Source organism: Gekko japonicus, unplaced genomic scaffold, assembly GCF_001447785.1.
Source record: "Gekko japonicus isolate JY-2015 unplaced genomic scaffold, Gekko_japonicus_V1.1 scaffold103, whole genome shotgun sequence".
NCBI lineage: Eukaryota > Metazoa > Chordata > Lepidosauria > Squamata > Gekkonidae > Gekko > Gekko japonicus.
The window spans coordinates 378,837-394,467 of record NW_015160210.1 but is presented as its reverse complement, the minus strand read 5'-3'; the positions used below and the strand labels follow the sequence as shown (position 1 = coordinate 394,467).

Sequence of the window (15,631 nt, the reverse complement as noted above, 5' to 3'; positions counted from 1 at the left end):
TGACACAGAGAGTATTCCATCTGAGGATACCAGTCACAGCTGCTGGCAAAACGTCAGGTCCTACAGTGCCAAGACCACGGCCAGACAGCCCGGAAAATCTACAGCAACTAATGAACTCCAGCCGTGAAAGCCTTCGACTACTCATGGTTACTTGTAAAAAAATATTAACTAATTAAAAAACAAAGCAAAGCCGACTTTTCCAGAAGTAAGGGGCCAGCCAGTTTTTCGCTCTGCAAGGTGAGAAAAGTGGGGCATGCTCGTAAGATCCCAAATCGTATGCTGAAGATACCGGCTCGAGCTGCTCCCATGGCGCCCCTGTGTCCCATCGCTGACTGCTCTAGGTGCCTAAGCCTTCGTGTATTCTGCAGATACTTTATTTACTTATTAACTTCATTTATACCCCACTATTCTCCCCAATGGGAACCCAAAGCCGCTTACATCATTCTGCTCTCCTCCATTTTGAGAGCCAGTTTGGTGTAGCGGTTAAGAGCGGCGGACTCTAATCTGGGAGAACCGGGTTTGATTCCCCGTTCCTCCTCCACGTGCAGCCAGTTTCTCTCAGAGCTCTCTCAGCCCCACCAACCTCACAGGGTGTCTGTTGTGGGGAGGGGAAGGGAAAGGAGATTGTAAGCCACTCTGAGACACCCAAGTGAAGGGTGGGGTCTAAATCCAATCTCTTCTAAATAATGAAAGGAATCGAGGAAATCAAAGTGATTAAATTTAATGAAATGGAGCATAAATTTCTTACTAAATGGTATAAAACACCAGCACAAATAGCAAACATGTTCCCAGGTATGAGTCCTAGATGCTGGCATTGTAAACAATCGAAGGGATGGTATTCCCATATGTGGTGGGAATGCCCAGAGGTCAGTGTTTTCTGGACAAAGATACTACAAATTATAAAAAAGACATGTAAAGTATCATTGCCCATCAACTTTAATTTAATGCCAATGGGTATAGTAGGAAACCCAGCAATTAGCAAAGAGAACCAAGCTATGTTTAAAGCCATGATACTAGCAAGTAAAGCAGTAATAGCTCTAGGCTGGAAGAACAAAAATAAATGGACAGTAGAAATCTGGCATAATTATTTGTTTGATCTCATACAGTCCGACATAATCGAAAAGTTGGAACGAAAGGCCACATGGGAAGATAAGACTACGGGAATCAGGACGAAGTAGAAGACCTACCTGGAATGGATACCAACAGAAGGAAGAGGAGACATTCAGAGCAAGATTCGGACTTTGTGCCCGTGGCTGGGAATATAGGACTAAAATAACTGGAATAGCAATGGGGGGTGAGGGTCAAAAACTACTACGAAATGTATGATTAAAAGATAATATGTAAAATGTGTGAAAAATAATTATATATATATATATATATATATATAAAATCCAATCTCTTCTTCTTCTCTTCTTATCCTCACAGCAACCCTGTGAGGTAGGTTAGGCTGAGGGCGGGGGACTGGCTGAAGGTCCCATGATCCTTTGTGACTGAATAAACTGGTTTCTGTATGTGCTACTACTGAGATTGGGTCCCACTGTAGCCTACCGGTTTTGAAAAAGATTTATTCGAAACGTGGCAGTTTGCATCCAGACTACGCGTCTCTATGGCTTATGGATTTCAAGATTGTATGGATTTTCCAGGAACTATATGAGTCCACTCTATGATGAATGTATGTCAAGTTGGACAATGGAATTACAATACAACAGGAGTGAGACACATTGAAATTCTGGGGAGTTTATTTCTCTGCACTACTGTTGCTTCTTGTAGAATACCTTGGCTTTATACTGTTATATGGTGGTTGTGTTATTGAACTCGGCATAAAAATATTATTTTTATACCTTTTTTGTTTGTTTGTTCACCTTTTGTGACTTCGGCCAGCAGGTTTTTGTGTGTTTTGTACCCCTTCACGCACGCTGGTTCCCCTCCTTTCCCCCCTCTCATTTACATGCATATCGAACATGTATTTTGTTATCTCTGTCCACTTCAGGGGGAAGAGGATGATGGGAATGTATACCAAAGTGTGCGCTCCGGACTGGAAATGTAGGTCCCAGGGGAGCTAATGAAGCGCTTAGCCAATGGGCATTTATGCAAACACTGGGGTTAATCCCGCCCTGTCCATGTTCGGCTTCCAGTGGTTTTGAAACCATCAGAACTGGAGTACCTCAGGAGCTGCAGTCCTACAAAACGTCAGCCAGATCTGCAGAGCCAAGAAATGCAAGCAGTTTCTACCTGCCTGTTGTAGCGAATGGCCCGCAGCCAAGCGCCAGGTACGTCTGCTGACCCGCCTTTCCAGGAATAATGACAGCCCACTGTCTAGAGCGAAAGCACGGATACTGCAAGATCCTTAAGGGGCTGGCTGGCTGCCTGCCGGCCTGATTTTTCTGGAAGCGAAATAGCCTCTACCATAAACGAATGCCGTTATTTGCGTTTTTTAATGGATGTGAAACAGGAAGCGGCCGCAAAGCTTTTAAGCTGTGACACAAAGTACACAAGCTGGCCAGGATATTTCTCCCTTGGGGACGCAGAATTCTGTACCTTAAGGCAGTGGTGACCAATGTTCCCTCTAAGCTGTGGAGTCCTGTGAGCAAAAATCCTACTTGGTGAGCTGCTGACATTAAAGTTGTGAGCGAGCGATTGGGCTACTGCATAAATGAGTTTGCTGCGAAGCCATCCCTTCCTGAGCGAAGGCAAAAACGTGTGAGCCGGAGGCTAAAAAACAGTGAGCTGGCTCACACTGGCTCAGCTTAGAGGGAACACTGGTGGTGACGCCTCTGGCAGCAATTGGCTGAATTTCTCTGATGTTACAGAGGGACAAAGGGAGACAGCAAGGCCTAAGGAAGGCGGCGCCAGAGCCCGTGGATAACCCGTGTAGGGCAGAAGGGTTAGGGTGTAGGCAGCTGCTTTTGAATCCCCACTCTGCTGCACAGGCTTGCTGGGTGACCATAAGCCTGTAACAATCTCCCCGCCTAACCTCCCTCACAGGGTTGTTGTGAAGATAAAATGGAGCGGGGGAGATGCGGGAGGAAGGGAGAGGTCTAAAAGGGAAAGCAATCAGGAAAATCCACATGGAAAGCTTACAGTCAGGACACAGGAATGCACCAGGATTCAAAGGTACACTGCCTCTGAACGTGGAGGTTCCATTTTGCGCCATAATGGTTAATAGCTCTTGACAGACCTCTCCAGGGGTTCCCAGAGGTTGGCCATTCTGAGGAGCAAGACACCGGCCTAGCTGAATCTTCTAAAATCTGGTCTTACATGGGACCAATGCTCCCTCTAAGCTGTGGAGTCCTGTGAGCAAAAATTCTCCTTTGTGAGCGACCGGCATTGAAGTTGTGAGCGAGCGGTTTGGCTGCTGCATAAATTAGTTTGCTCTGGAGCCCCATCCTCCCTGACCGAAGACAAAAAATGTGTGAGCCGGAGGCTAACCTCTTACAGTTCCGCAGGCCCACGAAAGCGGAGCTCTTCCGTCCGGCATTTGGGTAAAGAGCTGCGCCCCATCGTCTTTGCCCTGTGGCAACTTTGTTCCAGCCTGAGCCCGTCAACAGCGGAGGTACTGCTGCATGTGCACTTTATTACAGTTGTGACACCATCATCACATTCATCGTTTTCATAACTTTATTGTGTATTTTATATTGTGGTTCTATTTGTTGTTATTCTTTGTAAGCCGCCCTGAGCCTGCCTCGGGGGGGTAGGGCGGGGTAAAAAATAAAATAAAATAAATAAATAAATAACAAAAAATGGTGAGCTAGCTCACACTGACTCAGCTTAGAGGGAGCACTGCTTGGGGGATTCTCGAATGGCATTAATCAGATGTCAGGAGGGTGCTCTCAACCCCCTCCTGACTACGCAGGAGTCTATCCCATCTGCTCCCGGAGGGGGGGGGGTGAAGGACCCCGGCCCTTCCCGGGAGGTCCGGGAGTGTTGGCCCCTAGACCCAAACGAGGAGACAATGCAGCCAAGGGGGGAGGCAGCGGAAGCGGCAGCCACTGGGCTAGCCGACAAAGGCTTGATAGGTGGAAAGCTGGGTGGCAGGTCTGGATTCCCCGGCAGGTTGATAGGAAACCCCGGTTGGTGGCTAGGCTGCTTTAAGGATTGGGTGGTGGGCGGTCCAGGTGGGTCGGCAGAAGTAAATAAAGAGCCAACAGGTGTACCCGATGAGGAGGAGGATGTAGCGGGTACGAGGAGGACTGAGAGGAGTGAGGTAACTCGAGCTCGTCCGTCGGCTCCTCATCGCTGAAAGAGAGTGCGGCCAACTCTCAAACGGCAACTCTGAGGCGAATTAGAGGGAGCACTGCTTGGGGGATTCTCGAATGGCATTAATCAGATGTCAGGAGGGTGCTCTCAACCCCCTCCTGACTACGCAGGAGTCTATCCCATCTGCTCCCGGAGGGGGGGGGGTGAAGGACCCCGGCCCTTCCCGGGAGGTCCGGGAGTGTTGGCCCCTAGACCCAAACGAGGAGACAATGCAGCCAAGGGGGGAGGCAGCGGAAGCGGCAGCCACTGGGCTAGCCGACAAAGGCTTGATAGGTGGAAAGCTGGGTGGCAGGTCTGGATTCCCCGGCAGGTTGATAGGAAACCCCGGTTGGTGGCTAGGCTGCTTTAAGGATTGGGTGGTGGGCGGTCCAGGTGGGTCGGCAGAAGTAAATAAAGAGCCAACAGGTGTACCCGATGAGGAGGAGGATGTAGCGGGTACGAGGAGGACTGAGAGGAGTGAGGTAACTCGAGCTCGTCCGTCGGCTCCTCATCGCTGAAAGAGAGTGCGGCCAACTCTCAAACGGCAACTCTGAGGCGAACCTGAGGCTAGGAAACTTCTGACGGTACACCCTGGAGCTAGCGCACGATCCAACCTTCCCTCCCCGGCAGTCCCCAGTTGACACCAGATTTCCACCTGACAAGGAATCTCTTTCTGAAACACAAAATACTAACCTGACGTGACGCAGACGGGACTTGGGACCGATCCCCCATTGTCTCTCTCTGCGCACGCACATGCTTTTCACCGATGGGAACGTCAGAGTGAAGAGAAAGTTATCAGGAGATTCTCACATGGGCACTTAGCAAGCCACTCTCCCGAGGCGCCGGGCAAAGAGAAGCAGAGTCCAGTTCCGCTCCAATTGCAGGCTCACGTTTTGGTATCTCTGTTTGCATCAGAGTTGCCCTGGTTACTGCAGCCTTAACTCGATAGCACAGAGCCATTAGCTTAATTAACTCCCTCAGGGGAGGGGGGGAATGGGTCCCACACTTTCCTATCCGAGGCCCCCAAAATAGCTCCATTATCAAAGGCTTGCACTGGATTTCTGATGCCGGCAAGCAGGCGAACTTACTCGCTCTCATCTGTACTGAGCAGCCTGTTGAAACTGCAATACTTGGTCACACAGCTTGAGGCAGCCGGCTCAGGCACTGAGACCGAGGCCTTCCTCTGATGAGAACCTCAGAAGAGCCCTGTTGGATTAGACCAGGGAAGGTCCATCGGGTCCAGCATCCCAACCAGTTCCTCTGGAGGTCCAACAACAGGACATAGAGGCTGAGGCCCTTCCCCTGAGAAGAACATTAGCCCTGCTGGATCAGACCAGTGAAGTTCCTCATCCTCTTCTCACACAGTGGCCAACCAGTCCCACTAGAAGGCCGACAAGAGGGCAGAGAGGCCGAGGCCTTCTCCTGAGAAGAACCTTAGAAGAGCCCTGCTAGATCAGACCAGTGAGGGTCCATCTAGTCCAGCATCCCATCTCACAGAATGGCCATCCAGTTCCTCTAGAGGGCCAACAACAGGGCACAGAGGCCAAGGCCTTCCCCTGAGAAGAACATCAGAAGAGCCCTGCTGGATCAGACCAATGAAGGTCCATCTAGTCCAGCATCCTGTTTCGCACAGTGGCCAACCAGTTCCTCTGGAGGGTCAACAACAGGGCGGAGAGGCCGAGGCCTTCCTCTGGTTAGGACATCAGAAAAGCACTGCTGGATCAGACCAGTTAAGGTCTATCTAGTCCAGCATCCTGTCTCACACAGTGGCCAACCAGTCCCTTTGGAAGGTCAGCAACAAGGCAGAAAGGCCAAAGCCTTCCTCTGATCAGGACATCCGAAGAACCCTGCTGGATCAGACCAGTGAGGGTCCATCTAGTCCAGCATCCCGTCTCACACAGTGACCAACCAGGTCCTGTGGACAACAGGCCAGAGGGGGCGAGGCCTTCCTCAATGTTGCCTCCTGGCTGTGGGATTCAGAGGCCTAGTGCCTCTGAATGTGGACGTTCCCTTTAGTCACCATGGCTAGAAGCCACTGATAGGCCTGCTCTTCAGGGACAAAAGTCACCTGTGATAGGGTTGTAATCATGAACAGAATTCAGCCAGAGTGGGAGAGAAGCTGGCTGGAAAAGTTGGTTGGATAAGTTGTAACAACTACTGAATATGTGCAAACCAGTCACTTGGCCAGAGGAACTCCTGACAGGTCATCTCCTCTGGTCTGATTCAGTAGGTCATGGAGGAAGCAATCCCTTTTCACTGAGTGGTACTCCAAGCTGCCTACCAACAAAGGGGTCAGATGTTGGTGGTCCCTAGCTAACCTCGGCTCTCAAGGGGCCGACTTGCCCTGTCCCATTTTATCTTCCAGAGGTGGCTTTCTTTTGTGGGCAAAACCATTTACCGCCTTCTACACTGCATCCACACATCATTGGCTATTGCACAATTGTGTGCAATAGCAATAATGTACAACTGGATTGAGGGCTGCCGTGGCTCAAGTGTTTAAGACACTGAACTGCAGACCGGAAGGTGGGTAGTTCGGCAGTGCCGCAAGATGGAGTGAGCTCCCGTCTCTGGCCCCAGCTCCTGCCAACCTAGCAGTTCGAAAGCAAGGAATTTCAAGTAGATAAATAGGAACCGCTTCGGTGGGAAGGTAACAGTGTTCCGTGCACCTTGGCATCTAGTCATGCCGGCCACATGACCACGGAAATGTCTTTGGACAGCACTGGCTCTTCAGCTTGGAAACGGAGATGAGCACTGCCCCCTAGAGTCGGATTCGACTGGCTTTTGAGCAAGGGAAACCTTTACCTTTACTTTTACTTACAACTGGATTAGCCCATGCAGACAAACCCAATGACTGCTCTGGCACAACTCTCGGGCAATACTAAAAATGTGCGGGCACAACCTTAGATCATTTTACAAGGATTTTATTGGACACCTCTCCTTCCTGCTTCCAGACGGAATTCTTGCCAGTTTGGTGTAGTGGTGAGGAGTACAGACTCTAATCTGGGAGAACTGGGGTCGATCCCCTACTCCTCCACATGCAGCCATCTAGGTGACCTTGGGTCAGTCATAAGTTCTCTCAGGGCCGTTCTCTCAGAGCTCTCTCAGCCCCACCTACTTCACAGGGTGCCTGTTGTGGGGAGGGGAAGGGAAAGAAGTTTGTAAGCAGCTCTGAGACTCCGAGTGAAGGGCAGGGTATAAATCCTGTCTCTTCTCTTCTTCTTCTTGAACAAAACAAGAATGGCTGGTGAGCTTGTAAAGCACCCATCCGCACATCTATATAAATCACAGACTCTTTGAGCATGCCCAATCGATGTAAGAGAACTTAAGTCTACTGACCCAGCAATTACGATGAAGAAGTCCAGGCGGTTCCACGTGTCCCCCAGGTAGCACTTCTGTCCGAAGATTCCCAGCGCAATCATCTTGACGACCATCTCCACGGCAAAGAAGGCAAAGATGAAATGGTCGAATGCCTGCGTGACAAAAGAGTAGAGCACTTAGCGCCACACAGAACGGAACTTCTCACGCTTGGCGTTCGAAGGAGCCCCTCCCCGCATCTGATCGAGGTAGGGCAGAGGAGCACAGACCCCCCCCTTCCTTGGAGGAGAGGAGACGATTGCTAGAGGTGTTTCAGAAGGCAACCGTTTTGGTCTGTGGTAGATTTCAAAGGGCGTTTTCACACACGCTGAATGATGCACTTCCGATCCACTTCCAATGCACTTTGCAAGTGGATTTTACTGTGTGAGATGGCGGGTTCCACTCGCAAGCAGCCACTGAACTGGCTTGAAACTACATTATTCTACTTTGTGAGCCACTGGCATGAATGTTGTGAGCAACTGATTTGGCTGCTGCATAAATCAGTTTGCTCTGGAGCCCTCCTTCCTGAGCGGAGACAAAAATGTGTGAGCCGGAGGCTAAAAACCAGTGAGCTAGCTCACACGAACTCAGCTTAGAGGGAACCCTGGTTACAAGCAATATTCACTCTAAGCTGTGGAGTCTTGTGAGCAAAAATTCTACTTTGTGAGCTACCAGCATTAAAGTTGTGAGCGAGCGATTTGGCTCCTGCATAAATGAGTTTGCTCTGGAGCCCTCCTTCCTGAGCGGAGACAAAAATGTGTGAGCCGGAGGCTAAAAACCAGTGAGCTAGCTCACACGAACTCAGCTTAGAGGGAACCCTGGTTACAAGCATCCTTTACGACACCCATCCTACCTTCTGACTAGAATAAAAGGACACAGTGACATCCATTTTTACTCTACTCGCACCTGATGAAGGGAGCTTTGACTCTCGAAACCTTATCTCCTGAAACTCTCGTTGGTCTGGTGCTCTTGGAATCAAATCTAACTACTGCTACAGCTGGAACACTATTGCACACAAATTCAGGATCTGAGAACCTTTCAAATGCTTTTCTTCCATTGCACATTTTGAAATCTAGCAGGTTGGATCTCACCGATCATATCCCTGGAAGCAAGAGCATGGCTCTATGCCTTCAAACGGAGACTAAAAATGTTCCGTGCTGAAGATGCCTCTGAAACGGGATACTCACAAATCGATTTGGATGAAAGCCCTGGATGAGAAACTGACGTTAGTTGGAACGTCGGCTAATCGTATTTCAGATAACGGGCAAATCCAAAACGTTTTCTTCAACCAAAAGCGTGTCGTAGGAACTGATAACAGCAATTTGATCTTAAAAGCTCACCAAGTTTGCGCACCCGTGTCTTTTTCCCCAAAACTCCCCCCCATATGTACTATCTTACTATCCCACAAACTGCAGAACTTTCTTATTCGCAAGATTGACTATTACACCCTCAATGGTTCTAAAAGGGAGGCTTCTGAATAGGCCTTATACCGACCGAATTGGCCCTTGCGGCCTTAATAGGATTGACACATCTTTTCATGTTTTGTTTGAATGCAAGTTTTTTTTGAGAATATAAAGGATCATTATATTAAGCCTATAATTGATCAATCGTCCCCTTACACCCTGGGAAAAAATCCGGCTCCTTCGCTTAGTGATACGGATCCTAAGATCACTCCAGCAATAGCAAAATTCCTTTCAGTCCTTTTAGCACTCGAATCCAAAAAAATGAAGAATGAGAATCTTTTGCTGCTCAAGATTTGTTAATCAATGAGCTTCTCGAAGAATAAAAGGGAAAGGAAAGGATCTCGCTGATCCTTCCCACGAATGTTGGATATTTTCTCCGGCACCTGGGCTGCGGGCAGCTTCCCGGAGGAGGGCAGGCCATCACAATCGATTGTGCAAAACGCTATTAACGGTTCTCCATCACCAGGGCACTTGCAACTATCCGGGCTCGGCCCAGATGGAAGCACCCCCCCCCCATGCGGAATGGACCTGCGAGATCTGACCCAGGGGTTGGAAAAATTTTGATTTTATTTATTAGATTTTTATCCCACCCTCCCAGCCGAAACCAGCTCAGGGCAGCTTACATAAACACCTAAAATTTTTACAATACACATAAAATAGATTAGTAACAACCAGGGGTCATTTCCTGCAGGAGCGCACAGGAGCGGAGCTCCGTCAGTAAAGAGCCCGGGGGGCGGGCACATGCAACAAGCCCCACCCCCTGCTCCCAGCAGCCCCGGGCCATGAGGAACACGAGGATCTGCACGTCCCCCTCCCCCATAACTAGCAATCCAAGACAGTCCAGTGGAGCCTGAGCGGTGGGTGTTGCCTTCTGACACACTTCCGGTGATGTCAGGGGGTGTGGCATATGCAAATAAGTTATGCTAATGGGTTATGCTAATGAGCTCCTGCACCGCTTTTTCTATGAAATGACCCCTGGTAACAACATATAACAATTAAACAATGCTAAAACCATACATATAACAGTGCTAGTATCAATAATTTCACAGCAGTAGTTGCTACGCAGTTCGCAGTCAGGCCTCTAGTCTTCTCAGGTCGTCTTAGGCGGCTGGCTCAGGCTATATTTAAAAATCCTGGGGGGGACACCCATCCAAGCTGTCAGTTGTTAGTGGCAGCGGCGGCTCCAAAAACCTGGTGGAAGAGCTCTGTCTTGCAGGCCCTGCAGAACTGCAAAAGGTCCCCAAGGGCCCTGATCTTTTCTGGGAGCTCATTAAACCAGAGTGGAGCCACCATCGAGAAAGCCCTGCCCCTGGTTGTTACTAGCCTGGCCTCCTTGAGACTCAAAAGGGTCAGCCCTGAACCCCTGATTGCAGCGCTCTCTGGGATATATGTGGGGAAAGGTATGTAGGTCCCTGGCCATAAATGAATCCGGTATGCTATAGGCAGCCAGTGCAATGCCTTTAGCACAGGCTAGACGTGCTCCCAACTAGGGAGTCCCATCAAAAGCCTGGCCGCGTTATTTTGCACCAGTTGCAGCTTCCAGATTTGAGACAAGGGCAGACCCACGTAGAGAGCATTACAGTAGTCCAATCTTGAGGTGACCATCCCATGGATCACTGTTGCCAAGTCGTTGCGTTGGAGGAAGGGAACCAACTGCCCGATCAGCCGAAGATGGGAAGAGGCCGATTTTAAAACGTGTTTTCTTTGATTTGGGGGTGGGGAAGACGACTAAAAGAAATCCTCCGTACAGTTACAAATATTGTGGTAAGAGACATCGATGCAAGAGAAAAATAATCATCGAGGAAAACAATCCCAGTATCTTAAGTTAAACGAATGCAATCAGTGTGTTTTTTTTTACCATCAAGGGAACTCAGAACCAAGAAGCAATTGATGTAATTCTGAGAGAACAACATTAGAGGTGAGCTGAAACCACTTACCTTGTTTTTAGGTTGTTTCCAGGAATCTTTTTTTTTTGGGGGGAAGCACCTTGAATTTCTGGTGCTTCTTAGCACTTGCGAAGACATTCCAATCCTCCAGTGCTGTTCTTTGGGGTACCGTTTCCCTCCTCCTTTGCCAATAGAATCACAAGACACATCCCCTCACATTGCAGTTGCGTGCTGTGGCCCTTGTTGGTCTGGAGGGGCCGTGGCTCAGCAGCAGAGCATCCCCTTGGCAGGCAGAAGGTCCCAGGTTCAACCCCCGCTGGTAGCTCCAGTTTAAGAGACCTGATCATGGGTGATTTGAAAGACCTTGACCCAAGACACTGGAGAGCCACTGCCAGTCGGAAGGGACAAGAGGGACCTTTGGAGGAGTGGCGGCTCAGTGGAAGAACCTCTGCTCAGCATGCGGAAGGTCCCAGGTCCAACTCCCAGCATCTCCAGCTGAAAGGATCAGGGGTCAGGTGATGTGAAAGGCCTCTGTGTGATGTGAAAGACCTCCTGGAGAGCCATTGCCAGTCTGAGTAGACAGTACTGACCTTGATGGACTGGTGGTCTGATTCAGTATAAGCGGGTCTTCATGTAGGGAGAAGTTGTGGCTCCATGATAGAGCCTCTGCTTGGCACGCAGAAGGTCCCAGGTTCAATCCCCGGCAGCATCTCCAGTTAAAAAGGACCAGGCAGGAGGTGATGGGAAAGACCTCCGCCTGAGTCCCTGGCTGTGGCTCAGGGGAAGAGCCTCTGCTTGGCATGCAGAAGGTCCCCGGTTCAATCCCCGGCATCTCCAGTTAAAAGGACCAGGCAGGAGGTGATGGGAAAGACCTCCGCCTGAGTCCCTGGCTGTGGCTCAGGGGAAGAGCCTCTGCTTGGCATGCAGAAGGTCCCCGGTTCAATCCCCGGCATCTCCAGTTAAAAGGACCAGGCAGGAGGTGATGGGAAAGACCTCCGCCTGAGTCCCTGGCTGTGGCTCAGGGGAAGAGCCTCTGCTTGGCATGCAGAAGGTCCCCGGTTCAATCCCCGGCATCTCCAGTTAAAAGGACCAGGCAGGAGGTGATGGGAAAGACCTCCGCCTGAGTCCCTGGCTGTGGCTCAGGGGAAGAGCCTCTGCTTGGCATGCAGAAGGTCCCCGGTTCAATCCCCGGCATCTCCAGTTAAAAAGGACCAGGCAGCAGGCGATGGGAAAGACCCTGGAGAGTTAGTTGCTGCCGTCAACTGAGTTAGACCCTCAGACTGTAACAGGAAGCTGCCTTTGACTGAATCAGACCCTGGGTCCATCAAAGTCATATTGTCTACACTGACTGGCAGTGACTCTCCAGGGTGTTGCCGAAGGCTTTCATGGCCGGAGTTCATTAGTTGCTGTAGATTCTCCGGTTTGTGTGGCCATGGTCTTGGCACTGAAGAACGTGACGTTTCGCCAGTAGCTGGAGAAGATTGCGATTCCGGGAGGGTTTCTTAAGATACTAGACTTTAACTGCATGATTGTCTGATGAAGAGCTCCCCTGCCAACAGTGGCTTGGAGACAATCGGGCGAGCTGCTAGAGGAATCCAAGGTCCACACTGGGGTGTTCTGCTCAATGCAGAGAGGCTCCGCCAAGGTCTACCTCTCCTCACCAGTCAATGAAGGGATCGCCTGGCTTCAAGAGGGACCCGCTGTCACCGAAACGACATCGTTTTAATCTGCACAGCCCGTTGGCTCTCCAGCAGCCAATCAGAAACCCCGCTGGTAAAGTACTTCTCCTGGCCCCACCCAGCTTCTACAAACTCTTGGTTGTTTTTTTTTAAATAATGGAACTAAAAGCAGAGCGGCTGCTCCCTTACCTCCAAGATGGCGCACCTCTCCGACTTGCACGTGCTGTTGTCCTGACACGGCTGGAACATCCCGAGGGTGACGCAGTTCAGGAGGATGACCAGCATGCTGACGTGCTCGAACCAGGTGGGGACAAAGAGTTAAGGAAGCTCACCGAGACTCATGGATTCAGCGGGGGCAAAAGGAGAGAAGGCGTGCGGGAGGAGAGGGGGAGGGGGAGATGGGCATATCCCTGGGCAGAGAGCAACTAGGGGGCCCTACAACCACTACCAGGCCCCTTGGTTTGGTGTCGTGGTTAAGTGCACGGACTCTAATCTGGGAGAACCGGGTTTGATTCCCGACTCCTCCACTTGCAGCTGCTGGATGACCTTGGGCAAGCCATAGTTCTGATAAGAGCTGTCCTTGAAAAAGAGCCGTTTCTGTCAAGAGCTCTCTCAGCCTCGCCTCCCTCCCAGGGTGTCTGTTGTGGGGAGGGGAAGGGAAAGGAGTTTCTAAGCCGCTCTGAGACACCTTTGGGTAGTGAAGGGCGGGGAATAAATCCAATCTCCTCCTCCTCCTCCTCCCCAGTGGAGATGTAAAGCCACTTACAACAAACTCTTCTCCTTTTCATTCTTATCTGTAAATGGTTCTCCCTTCCAGCTTGGTGTGGTGGTTAGGAGCGTGGACTCTTATCTGGGAGAACCAGGTTCGATTCCCCCACTCCTCCACATGCAGCTGCTGGTGGCTTTGGGTCAGTGACAAGTTCTCTCAGAGCTGTCCTCTCAAGAGCGGTCCTCTCAAGAGCTCTCTCAGCCCCACCGACCTCACAGGGCGTCTGTTGTGGGGATGGGAAGGGAAAGGAGTTTATAAACTACTTTGAGACTTCTTTGGGTAGTGAAGGGGGGTATAAATCCAATCTCCTCCTCCTCCTTTTTATCTTGTCCACCCACTCAGGGCCCCCCACTGGCTTGCGCATCGTTCTCTGGCCCACGTGCAAGCTCTCCGACAACTTACTGCCCTCACACCAGGGGTTGTTTCATAGAAAAAGAGCTAGGGGAACTCATTAGCATAACTCATTAGCATATGCCACACCCCCTGACATCAGGGGCCCGGCGGTGGACCTGCAAGGCCGGCGGGAGTGCAAGGAAGCCCCGCCAAGGCCCTCCCTGGCCCCAGGCAGGCAGGGGTGGGGAGAGGCGGGGAGGAAGCAACTTACCCTCCCTCTTCTCCTGTCTCCTCCTGGCTGAATGAGGGCCGGAAGCGGGGCGGCCGGAAGCGGGGGGCGGGGATTCGTCGTGTGCCCCGCCACCCGCACCTCACCCGGGGGAACTGCGATCCCCCCCGAATCGACCTCTGCCTCACACCCTTCCCCCGATGGTGGTGGTGGGTGGGTGCAGCTAGGAGTACCAATGCCACGGCCACCAGGAATGCTGATGCTTTGGGCATCACCCGCGTGACCTTCTCCAGCAGTGCACGGCAGCATATACAGCTAGGATCACAGGTGACAAAGCAGGCAGAGAAAGGATGTGAGGGCGAGCATCAGAGGAGATGCAGGCATAGGGAGTCAGCAGCAGTGGATCCCACTAGGAGCCACGGGTGGTGGCAGTTGCTCCCCCCCCGTAGGGTATGCTGACACCATCCCCCACCAGAAATAGAAGAAAAAGAGACTGGATTCATACCTCGTCCTTCACTACCCAAAAGGAGTCTCAGAGCGGTTTACAATCTCCTTTCCCTTCCCAACCCTACGACAGACACCTTGATAGGTAGGTGGGGTTGAGAGAGCTCTCCAGAGAACTGCTCTTGAGAGAACAGCTCTGAAAGAACTTGTCACTGACCAAAGCTCCCTCAAAGCCGTGGAGTCTTGTGAGCCAAAATTCTACTTTGTGAGCCACCGGCATTAAAGTTGTGAGCGAGCCATTTGGCTGCTGCATTAATTAGTTTGCTCTGGAGCCATCCTTCCTGGGCAGAGACAAAAACATGTGAGCCGGAGGCTAAAAGATTGTGAGCTAACTCACACTAATTCAGCTTAGAGGGAACACTGTAACTGACCCAAGGTCGCCCCAGCTGCTGTATGTGGAGGAGCGGGGGAATCAATCCCGGTTCTCCCAGATTAGAGTCTGCGCTCCTAACCACAACACCAAACTGGCTCTCCAAACTAGCTACCATGCACAAAAGATTTGCCAGGAACTGACACTCCTAGAACTAGCAGTCCTGGCTTGGAGGGACCCCCTGCTCAGATGTTAACCAGTTTATAACACACACACCCCGGACGCTTCAAATCGAAACGCTAACCAAGGCAAGATCTTAGATTTTGCACCGAAGTAGAAACTCTCCGCATTTTACGGTTTCGTCCCACAAGCAGTCAACACAAGCCCCCCACCCCGAACATCGTGGCATTGTGAGCGGCCCCTGAGTGCCAGTAGAAACGAGGATGCCAAACATCCTAGCTGAGCTGACTCCCCAGAGCGTGGTCCATGGACCGAGCTGGGGCACTGGCTCAATGGGGCACCACAAAGCTGGAACCGACAGCCCTGCGGGGCAGGCCTCAATCTGCTCCTCCCAGGTAGGAATCGGAGGAAGGCATCATGTGGAGTCAGTGATCCTCGATGCTTAAAAAAGTCCAACAAATAAATAAATATTCCCCCCTCCCCCGAAACTTTAATTTCAAGACTGAGGCAGGGGAAAGGGGGGAGCGAGGCGAGGTTACGAATTTTGTGAATGATCCACTTCCCCATTGTTCAAATAGCAGAAAAGCGAGGGGAAGGGGGGAAAGAAGCCGACAATGTGAGCTACGTTGCTAAGTGCTCGAAACAGCGGGGAAGAAAATTAGGAAAAAACAACTTGGAGTGGAACTCC

At 51.0% G+C, this 15,631-nt stretch overlaps 1 protein-coding gene across 1 annotated transcript in view; it reads right to left on the bottom strand.

Moving 5' to 3' along the window:
• Positions 1-15,631, bottom strand: part of CACNA1H (calcium channel, voltage-dependent, T type, alpha 1H subunit) — a gene marked incomplete at its 3' end in the record, with an annotated part of 563,591 nt that overhangs the window by 203,979 nt on the left and 343,981 nt on the right. Inside the window, exons 3-4 of the mRNA XM_015409183.1 lie at positions 12,808-12,922; positions 7,573-7,706 (exon numbers count right to left, since the gene is read on the bottom strand). Coding sequence (XP_015264669.1) covers positions 7,573-7,706; positions 12,808-12,922 — 249 coding nt within the window. The remainder of the gene's footprint in view (positions 1-7,572; positions 7,707-12,807; positions 12,923-15,631) is intronic.